The sequence below is a fragment of the Sinocyclocheilus rhinocerous genome, unplaced genomic scaffold (assembly GCF_001515625.1).
Source record: "Sinocyclocheilus rhinocerous isolate Xijiao unplaced genomic scaffold, SAMN03320098_v1.1 scaffold2440, whole genome shotgun sequence".
In the NCBI taxonomy this organism is placed as follows: domain Eukaryota; kingdom Metazoa; phylum Chordata; class Actinopteri; order Cypriniformes; family Cyprinidae; genus Sinocyclocheilus; species Sinocyclocheilus rhinocerous.
The window spans coordinates 84523-94520 of record NW_015659942.1 but is presented as its reverse complement, the minus strand read 5'-3'; the positions used below and the strand labels follow the sequence as shown (position 1 = coordinate 94520).

Here is a 9998-nt window from a genome sequence, read left to right as displayed (position 1 = left end):
CTTTTTGCAAAACATTTTGACACCTCCGGTGACACCTCTTTTGCAGCAAATTAGCTTGCCACACATATTACACTTGGCTTTTTCGGCTTCTGACTTCGCAAAGTTTAGTCACACTTCAGAGCATTTTCTGCGGTCCATCGGGACTGATGTTACATAACATAAAATAGCAAGGAAGATTCTGCAGGTCGGATCCTCACAGATGGCGTGTGAAAAAAAAAAAAGCTGATTTGTATGAAAATGAGCATACAGGAAGCAATAAGCAGTCAAATTTATAATTTTATAACATACAATTCCAGAATTGGAATCAATTTTCAATGCCCAACTCTGAACTGAACAGCTGAAGTTAATATGTTTACATAGCTACATGTAAATACATACAAAACACACACACACACACACACACTGATAAACAAGTATTTTGCCAGTATTTTCGAGCTTACACTGGCTAATATAACTTGGCTAACATTTGATTACAAACAGTCTGTATCTGAAATCATATGTGACATTATTTGTAGAGTCATACACAAGCCACTTGGCACTGAAACTCCTAATTTTATTTCCTTGTGCTTCTTCGTTGCTTGGTGACACTTTCCTTTTAAGGCAAGTATCGCCACACGATTATTGTTAGTTGAGTCTTCGTTATTCCTTTAGAGGCTCGATTGCAGCTGGAGCTGTCAGGTGTTGCTTAGTGATGCTCAGATATGCACAGATGATGCACAGTTATGATATGTTTAATACATATTAATTTAAGGAAGAGAAGAGGACTTGCAGTAAATCTGTGCAGATTTGGCTTACACGAACAACCGGTGACTGAACATAATTTATTAATTTATTGTCAGTGTTACCCACCATGGTTGCCCGAATTTACTAATTCAGAATATGATTGAGGATTGCATATGAGGATGTTGTTGTTAAATTTAGACATTGAAAATTTAACATTTTAACTCTTGTCTTATAGAGATTAGTTCATTTTTAGTAAAATGGTTACAAATTCCAGTCACTGCTGCATACAACTTAAACACAGCTCTTCTATTATTAACTTGAAATAAAAAGGCATGTTTTATTTATTTTAGCAATACATGGAATGAGTAGTATGTCCAAATTCACTATTCATAAAACAGTGGGTGAAAAACACCTGATGACCTACTACCATTACTTCCACCAAGAGTCTTAAGTGCCACATGTTGTTTTGAAGTATTTACTCAAGAGGCACCTACTTAGAGAATATGTGACTGAGCAAATAGACATGGTTGCAGTTCTCTATGCTATATATATACACTGACTCGTGACATACACTACCAAAATGATCTGCAGTGACATGTAAGCCTCTTTAGGAAGTGGGCTAGGATTTCAAATCCTTTCTGGGTCCCCTGAATGCAGTTTTGGGGGAAGCTGGTGTAAAATCAGCTCCGTTCAAGTCCTCCTGGGACGTTCGTACTTACGAGTTGACAAGTCGTAATTACGACATCAGGTGCGTTCAAGTCAGTTTAGTCGGCACAAGATGGCGGTGTACCTTCTTTTAATAAATTACAAGAAAATACAACAGGGTCTGCATTTTTTTACTTGGATTTCATTAACTAGCTGCGTAACAAGAACATGACCAATTTAAGTTTATAGGACAACTAAACTATCAATTTAAACTAATTTGTCAACTACAGACTTTGCATCCATCGATTACGCCGTGTTTCCCTCGAAAATTTCGAGTTTCCCTCTCGTAATAACGACTTTGTGGTGGCGTAAATACGATCTATCCGACATGACTTGAACGCACCTCTGGCTCTCTGTTCTCATGCTCGACTCCACGTGACAATCGAGGTATCCTTACATGGCCCGCTTGTAAGTTGTGCAAGAGCTACAGATTCAAGAACTTTCCACAAACATCTTTATAATAAACTAATAGCTGCTGAATTCAAAGTCATTTCTAATGTAAATGACGGAACCACACTTTTTTGCAAAAGTAGAAATTAGGCACGAAAACAATAACACCGGAACAAAGGCGCGGTGTAGATGGGGTCACATTGTGCATAACTTCATTGGTCAATAATACCGTCAATCGCCAAAGCCTGTTTTTACTGGCTTCTGCAGCAGAACAGCCCGCCTTCCTGCGAGAAAATCACACCATTGGCTCATCGGTCATCCAATAGCATGCGTTCTGGGTTTCGAGAGGCCAACCGCCCTGCCAATTTTCTGTTCTACGTTCCCATTGGCTGATCGGAACACAAAGAGGCGGGGCTTGTTAAGGAAATGCGTTTCCTTGTCTGTGTGTCAGTCGAGCGACGGTGCGGAATGGCGAGCTAAAACCGTTAAACAAAAGCGATCGGTCAGATTTAGTGATCTGCTTCACGGTTTCGGTGCTTCACTAACCGATGGACGTGACCGCGCGCCGCTCGAGGTAGAATCGGCCCCGCCGCTGTGATTTCCCGCTGAGTGTGTGTGTGAGAGAGAGACAGTCAGTGATGATGACCGCGGAGCTGCTGCTGTCTGAGCTGGACAGTCGCTTCTGCGCCGATAACCTGCTGACCAGCGCGGACTGGGGTGAGTAACGTTAACGGCTCGGTGGATGGTTGACAGTCAGTGTGAGGGGAGTCACTCCGGATCCGGCTAGTGTTAGTGTGCGCATGTCTCCCCGAAATACAATCTCCCCTTTTATATTTTTGTAACTACAATCAAATGTAATTATGTGAAAATCTATGAATCAGAGTTTCCTGATGCTTCCTCACTATATGAATGTGTGCATTACATGATTTGCTACAGATCATTAGTAGCTGTAGCTGCTGGAGAAGTGCTGCTAGCTCGGGGTTTGTGGGCGGTTGCCTGGGCGTTGCTATGCGGTTTGATTAGGTATGCTGTGTGGTTGCTAGGGTGTTCTGAGTGGACGCTCAGTGTCTTACAAAACTAATTGTTATCCTTTTACGAATTCTTAACTGTATGGAAGAGTGTTAGTAAAGCAGCCTGTCAAATGTAAACATGTATCAATAGTGTCATTCGTCTGATGGGTTTCCGCAGCAGCTGCTCTGAACCCTGTCCTGTCCCTGGGAACGATACAGAAGCAGCAGCACCTGGAGGCCTGAGATCTTCTGTTACATGCGTCTCGATTTCATTCCCGCTCGGAACACATTGTTAGGGTGCTGTGAAAGGACAGGGTCTGAGTCAGGACTGATGTAGGAGTGGACTGTGTGGAGGATGAGCAATATCTCAGCATATTGCAAATAACAGCTGGTTACATGCAGTCTACAAAACAAATAGCAGAATCTACTAAATGGTTACATAGCCTTGAATACTGTTGAGTCAGTGGTCGGTGACTGTTTTTGTGTTTTGTGAGAGTTGTTTGTGAGTTTCTTGTTTGTCTCGAGCAGTTCAACGGCCCGCTGTTCTTCAGGAAAATCCTTCAGGTCTTGCTTTGGTTTTCCAGCATCTTCAGTTTATTCAAACTCTTTCCAGCTGTGACTGTAGGACTCTGAGATCCGTCTTCACACACTGAGGACAGCCGAGGGACTCGAACGCAACCGCTACGAAAATCCACAAATGTTCATGCTCCGTGCATTAAGAGCTTTTAAAGCTTATAAACTTTTGATAAGGATGTGTACATTTTTCTAATTTTGTTTAAAGATTATATTTTAAAGATTAGGTTGTGGCTCTGCCCTTCAGAAGCTACATAAAACACTTAAAACAAAGATGTTTCCCAGAAAACAATAACTACAATTTACCCTGGTTATCCATTTCATAGAGTTGACACCCTCTGGCTCTCGAAGCTTCATGTTCCCTTGCTATTATATTTACATAATCTGTGTGTGTCTGTGTGTCTGTCAGATGCCTGTCTGTATCAGTGTGAGGATATGGAGGAGGATTTCACCGGAGAACTGAAATATGACACATCGGTACGTTCATAACTCAACACACACACACACACACACACTCCACACACACACACACACACACACACACACACGCACACGCACGCTGCTGGGAATAAGTGTGTGACGTCTGTGTTTGAGTTTGAAGTAGTCCGGCTGTCACATTTAGTAAATTTCCTACTGTCTATATATCAAAACTTAATTTTTGATTAGTAATATGCATTGCTAAGAACTTCATTTGGACAACTTTAAAGATGATTTTCTTAATATTTTGATTTTTTTGAACCTTTCAATTAGTTGTATCTCGGCCAAATATTGTCCTATCCTAACAAACCATACATCAATGGCAATATTATTTATTCAGATGATGTGTAAATCTCAATTTCAAAAGAGTGACCCTTATGAGTGGTTTTGTGCTCCAGGGTCACAAATAGCCTGAACAGCTACGATATTTTATTGCCATTAGCGACAGACTCCAGAAAATACTGTCCTAAAAATACAGCATAATAAGTCTAATGTAGTGTTTGTTTGCTGGTCAAGTGATGTGTCTGAGTGTCTCTGTCTGTCTGTCAGCTGGACCGTGATCTTGTCCTCACGCTGGACCCTGATAACCCCACTGCACCATGGAAGAACCTGGAGAACCCCTTCACAGGTGGGACGCCAGCACCTCGTCTGCTTTATAATGCAGTTCTCATGATTGTTCCTCTAGTTCAGCAGAGTCTAAGGCTCTTTATTAGCAAAGACAATATTAGAGAAATTCAAGAGAACTCTACAGTGTCAGGTAGGGAGCTCATTTTTCATTTTTGCTTATAAATATGACAATCTTTGGCATTATTCAGCTCATAAACACCCATAAACAGGACGTTTTTACTGTAGGCGCGCACACACGGAGAGTGCAGTTTATTGGCTTTTTTCAGAAGGACTCTGACCTGCAAACATTTGTGTTTAATGATTGAATGCTGATGCTTAGAGCTCAGCAACTGCTACTGTATACCAGGCTGTGTTTCTCTACTTGATAAAAAATAATAAATAATAACCTGATCCCTCACTGTGTGTGCTGTGTCTTTGTTTGTAGGTGAAGTGTCAGTCATGAAGGATGAAATGACGATAACACAACCTCTGTCAGTGGACATGTGTAAGTGACCCTGTCTGCATGCTTCCCCGTCTAGTGTTTTTTTGTAAGTAGGATCTGTTCAGGATTATTATTATTTTAATTAATGCATTGAAATTGTTGTAGATGATTAGATGATGATTATAGATGATTTGGTTTTCAGACAGTGAGTTTTGCCGCAGTCTTGTTTCAGATGAAACTCTGGTGAAAGGCATGAGTAAGTTGTGTGTGTGTGTGTCGTAGTTTTCCAGGTGAAGACTGAACCTCCGTCACCTGCGTCGTCTCTGACCTCTGACAGCTCCATCCCATCTTTACCTGAGCCTCAGGTGTGTACAGCCTGTCCCTGTGACTCCAGACAGTGCAGCTCTTCTGCAGGCTGTGAAACAGTGCTCTTATGATTCAGATGATACAGTAAATGAAATATTTCCGGGAGTTAAACCATGACGGGAGTATGCATATGTCATTAGTGTTGTTTCAGTGCAGCTGAGCAAACATTAGGACTCTTCCTGTCTTCACTTCTGTTTCTCAGGTGAAGAGCGAGAACCCGCCCACTCCACCGTACATGTGTGGAGACGTGCTGCCGCCGCTGACCAGTGTGGAGGTGACCCTCGCCAGCATCACTGCTCCACATCAGCCTCGGACCATACAGCCACACACTCTCAGCAGCCTCGACACACACACCACAGGTGTGCTCTCACACTCACTCACACACGCACACACGCACTCTCACCCTCACACACACACACACACACACACACCCACACATACACTCTCAGCAGCCTCGACACACAAACCACAGGTCTGCTCACTCACACACACACACACACACACACTCTCAGCAGCCTCGACACATAAACCACAGGTCTGCTAACTCTCTCACACACACACTCTCTCTCTCTCACACTGCCTGCTGCTGGTTTAAAGTGAGCAAACAGGACGGGTGACTCTCTCCGGTGTAAGAGATTGTTCTGAGTAACATGACTCTTACTGTCACTGTAACTGAGTTCTGTTCCTGTTCCTCTAGATTGCCGTGTTCTCTCATATTTGTTTGAATGTTCTGCAAGAGCAAACGCAGCAGGAAATAAACTTTATGCAAATTAAAATACTGAAAGCACTTGATGAATGTCTTATCTGATTATTTCCATAGAGTTACCAGGGCCTGTCAGACTCATAAAAGTGTCTTAAAAGGAGCTTGTTTGACTTGACCTCTATTCAGATTCTTCAGATTCACACACTGAAGAACAGACCCAAAGTCGTCATTCACTGAAGACTGTCTGCCATGCCTTTGGTTGCCACATGTCATTGGTTCTTGAGTGTGTACTGAATGTGATTGGAGAATGTTTTCTGTCAGTAATGACCAGAGGTCTGTCAGCTAATGTTTAGCGTGTGTGTGTGTTCAGTGCTCTCCTCCGCAGCGACGCTGAAGGCCAGCAGCATTCTGAGCAGTAAGCCTCTGATCCAGCCCAAACCGGTGTGTGTGGCTCAGAGCAGCAGTCCGGCCAAAGCTCTCCTCCTGCAGAGCATCCCCGTCCCAGCCATCGAGCAGAACATCACGCCGGGTGAGATCCGCCGCCTCCACAGGAACACACCCAACGCCTTTCAGTGGAGGAAACACTGCCTCAAAGCTTAGAAAGCAAGAGACTATCACTGCATTAGCAAACACCAATGCTATTCACAAAGTAGTATAGAGATTGTCTTAACATGCTTTGGTCCGTCCTCTTCTTAAAGGGCTGGTTGATTGTGATTTCACTTTTTTAACATTAGTGTGTAATGTTGCTGTTTGGGCATAAACATTATCTGCAAAGTTATGATGCTGAAAGTTCAGTGCAAATGGAGATATCGTCTTTTAAAATTATGTCAATTTAATGCCTACAAAAATGGCTCATAGGAATTACAACAAGTTACTTCCCGGGTTTGTGACATCTCAAACCCAGAAATGTTCATAAGCCCCGCCCCCGGGAACATAGAGATAGAGCGACACGCATCATAATCTGAAGACCACGCCCACCGGGGGGAAAACTATCCAACGCTCTCCATTGACTTTGTATTGCGGGAAGCTGCCTCCTTGTCATTTCTGACTTATAACAAAAAACAGAGCAATGTCTAAAAGCTGCTGTGTGACAAGGTGTACAGTAAACAAGCTAAAAAACCCAGAACTACGTTTTTACAAGCTGTCGACCCAAAAAAACGAGCGTTTAGGACACAAAAGTAGAGCACAATGTGTCATATTACTCTGAGAACTGCGCCCACTGGAGAGAAACGTCGGCGACAGGAATCATTCATTGTTAACCATGTCAAAGGATTATTTCACCACTCGATGTGAACCTGAGAGGAGGAGATATATTGAGAAACTAAACTTTATTGGTCTAAGTCAGTGCCCCTTTTCCGTACCTTCCTTTTGTTTGAGAAATTATCCAACTGTATGGCCCAACGTGAGATACCCTGACATCTACAACTATTTGTGTCCTTAAACGCTCATTTTTTGGGGTGGACAGCTTGTAAAAACGTAGTTCTGGGTTTTTTAGATTGTTTACTGTACACCTCGTCACACAGCAGCTTTTAGACATTGTTCAGAAACGACAAGGAGGCAGCTTCCCACAATACAAAGTCAATGGAGATTGTTGTTCAATGTAGAATGCCCCCCCCTATATGTATAACAGTTCGTTCTGATCCTCGAATCCGACTGGACAAGAGACTTTCTATTGATATTTCCACCTGCGTGTTCTAGACGGGCTGTCAGTCAGTGCAGTTAGATTGCTGCACCACAAGGTGGTGGAAAGGGACTGTCTTTGAGTAAATCTATAAACCGTTCATTCAACTACACGTTCAAAAATGCTGATTCATTTAAAGAGAGATGTAAAGAATATCTCTTTGGATTTGAGACTTTAGTCTTTGCAACTTTACAGATCTTCTTTATGCACCAAGAGCTTGTAACACTCTAAAGAGAAAGCAAAAATTGAAATCGCATCATATGACCCCTTTAATCTTGTGCAAAAACGCATAAAATAACATTTAATTTCAACGTTTACTCTCCTTGCAGACTCTGAAGCAAAGCATGCTGGGAGCTAGAAATCTGCTGTAAATCTTTCCATTTGAGTTCTGCTCAAAATAATCACTTATTGAGTTCACATAACTTTTTTTTTACCTTTCAGTAATATTTGAGTGAAATAAAGTGTGCGTGAAATAATCCTGCGCACATCAGTAATGACGATGTAGTGAGATTATAAAGCTCAACTCAAGAAGGAAAAACAGGCCCAAACTGAGCCCAAATATGCAATTTAGTGCTGATAGTATGTGTTTTATTGTCACACTTCTCAAATATAATGAAGTTAGTGTCGTTGCTGCCAGCACTGCTTCTGTAGCAGATACATGATAACCAGCATGTTATCTGTTTGTCTCCTGCAGTGGTTCTGTCTCAGTCCGTGTGTCTGGCTTCTGCTCCCGCTATTGTTAAAATGGAGCCTTTGTCTCCCAGCATGCCTCACTGCACCAGCCCGTCAGCCCCGCCCCCCAGCAAACCCATCATCCCAGCGTCCAGCCTGCCCGGAAACAGCTGTGCTGACATCAACGTGAGTGACTGCAGAACATGTGGAGTTACTTCATTCAATGATCAGATCTTTTGCTCACTGTGCAACAAGATTTCTGTTCAGAAGAGAAAATGTGAGCCGTGCTGGCAACATGAGTGTGAATGCGCACGGTCTAATTTTGAGCTACAAGCAAAAGAAGTGAAAAAAGTCAGTGGTGGTCGAATTTGAGGTTTTCACAAAAATGAGTTAATTCTTCATCTTCTAGAGATCCCAATGCTCCAAATAGTAATTAAACACCTAAAATGATCTTTATTGATACGTTTTCTGAGAGGAGTACCTTTTTCTCTGCTCACTTCTGGACGACTGCTCCTGCTGCTGAAATATGCCTTGGCGAGATTCATACAAACATAATCTGTTATGTCTTACATGAACGTTTAGTTAATAGTTGGGGAAAAATCTGACGTGTAACATTATATTAGATTAACCATGCTTTTCAGTAGGTCTTAATATAGATCTGTCTCAGTGTTAATCATATATTAAATAATCATATATTAAATGTCAAGTCGCCTTTATTTATATAGCGCTTTTAACAATACAGATCGTGTCAAAGCAACTGTACAGAATTAATTAGGAAAATATTGTGTCAATAATGCAAAGTGACAATAGTAAACACTAATTTTCAGTTAAAGGCAGTTCATCATTGAATTCAGTGATGTCATCATCCAGCTCAGTTCAGTTTAAATAACATCTGTGCAATCAAGTCGACGATATCGCTGGAAATTAAGTGTTTCCAACTAAGCAAGCCAGAGGCGACCTTGAGGATTTATGAATATGAGTTAGCAAATCTTTAGCCATCCACTAGGGGGCAATCTGACTCCCACTGCTAGTCGACAGTTAGAGCAGAGTTGGCTCGAGTATCAGTCATGCTTATTGACAGTGTAAGATGATTTACGGTTAGCCATGTCGGAAATCCAACCACGGATTGGCATGTTGTTATCTCAGAAACAGGCTCAGCCATCACATTGAATCAGGTAAACTGGTTATATATTTATGTTTCAGTATAATTACGCACGCTATACCAGGGGCGGTTCTAAACCCTTTTTAGGTGGGTTTCAGCCCCCCTATCTGTCACCTTAGCCCCCCAAAACTATCTTAACGATCAGGCCAGTGCTGCTTCCTCAAGAAAGTTTTTCATTCTCACGTGTTTTAAGTCTTGTCAGTTTAAACATTAAAGTAATTTTAAACCATTTAAGCCCAAGACATCTCAATGCGGTACGCACGCGCTGTGATAAAGCGTTTCTATGCGCACCGCGACAAACAGATAGCCTTCTCAGACAGCAGGTGAATACCAATGGCTGTCTTGACAAGTATCCTTGTAAGCACAGTCGGTTGTTTTAAGTGAATGTAAACAGTAAAGAAAATATCAAATGTACATCAGTATAACGGATCCGTGCATTTCTTATGTAAATAATGTTAATCAAAAAGAGCAAAAGAAAAACAATTCGC

The 9998-nt window shown here is 42.0% G+C and overlaps 1 protein-coding gene across 1 annotated transcript in view; it reads left to right on the top strand.

Moving 5' to 3' along the window:
- The first annotated feature begins 2246 nt into the window (after positions 1-2246).
- The window catches only part of LOC107724634 (cyclic AMP-dependent transcription factor ATF-6 beta-like), a 19581-nt gene continuing 11829 nt past the window's right edge, over positions 2247-9998 (top strand). Inside the window, exons 1-8 of the mRNA XM_016533632.1 lie at positions 2247-2535; positions 3811-3878; positions 4428-4506; positions 4930-4989; positions 5209-5291; positions 5495-5651; positions 6366-6524; positions 8371-8534. Of these exons, the coding sequence (XP_016389118.1) occupies positions 2457-2535; positions 3811-3878; positions 4428-4506; positions 4930-4989; positions 5209-5291; positions 5495-5651; positions 6366-6524; positions 8371-8534 (849 nt within the window). The 5' untranslated portion in view covers positions 2247-2456. The remainder of the gene's footprint in view (positions 2536-3810; positions 3879-4427; positions 4507-4929; positions 4990-5208; positions 5292-5494; positions 5652-6365; positions 6525-8370; positions 8535-9998) is intronic.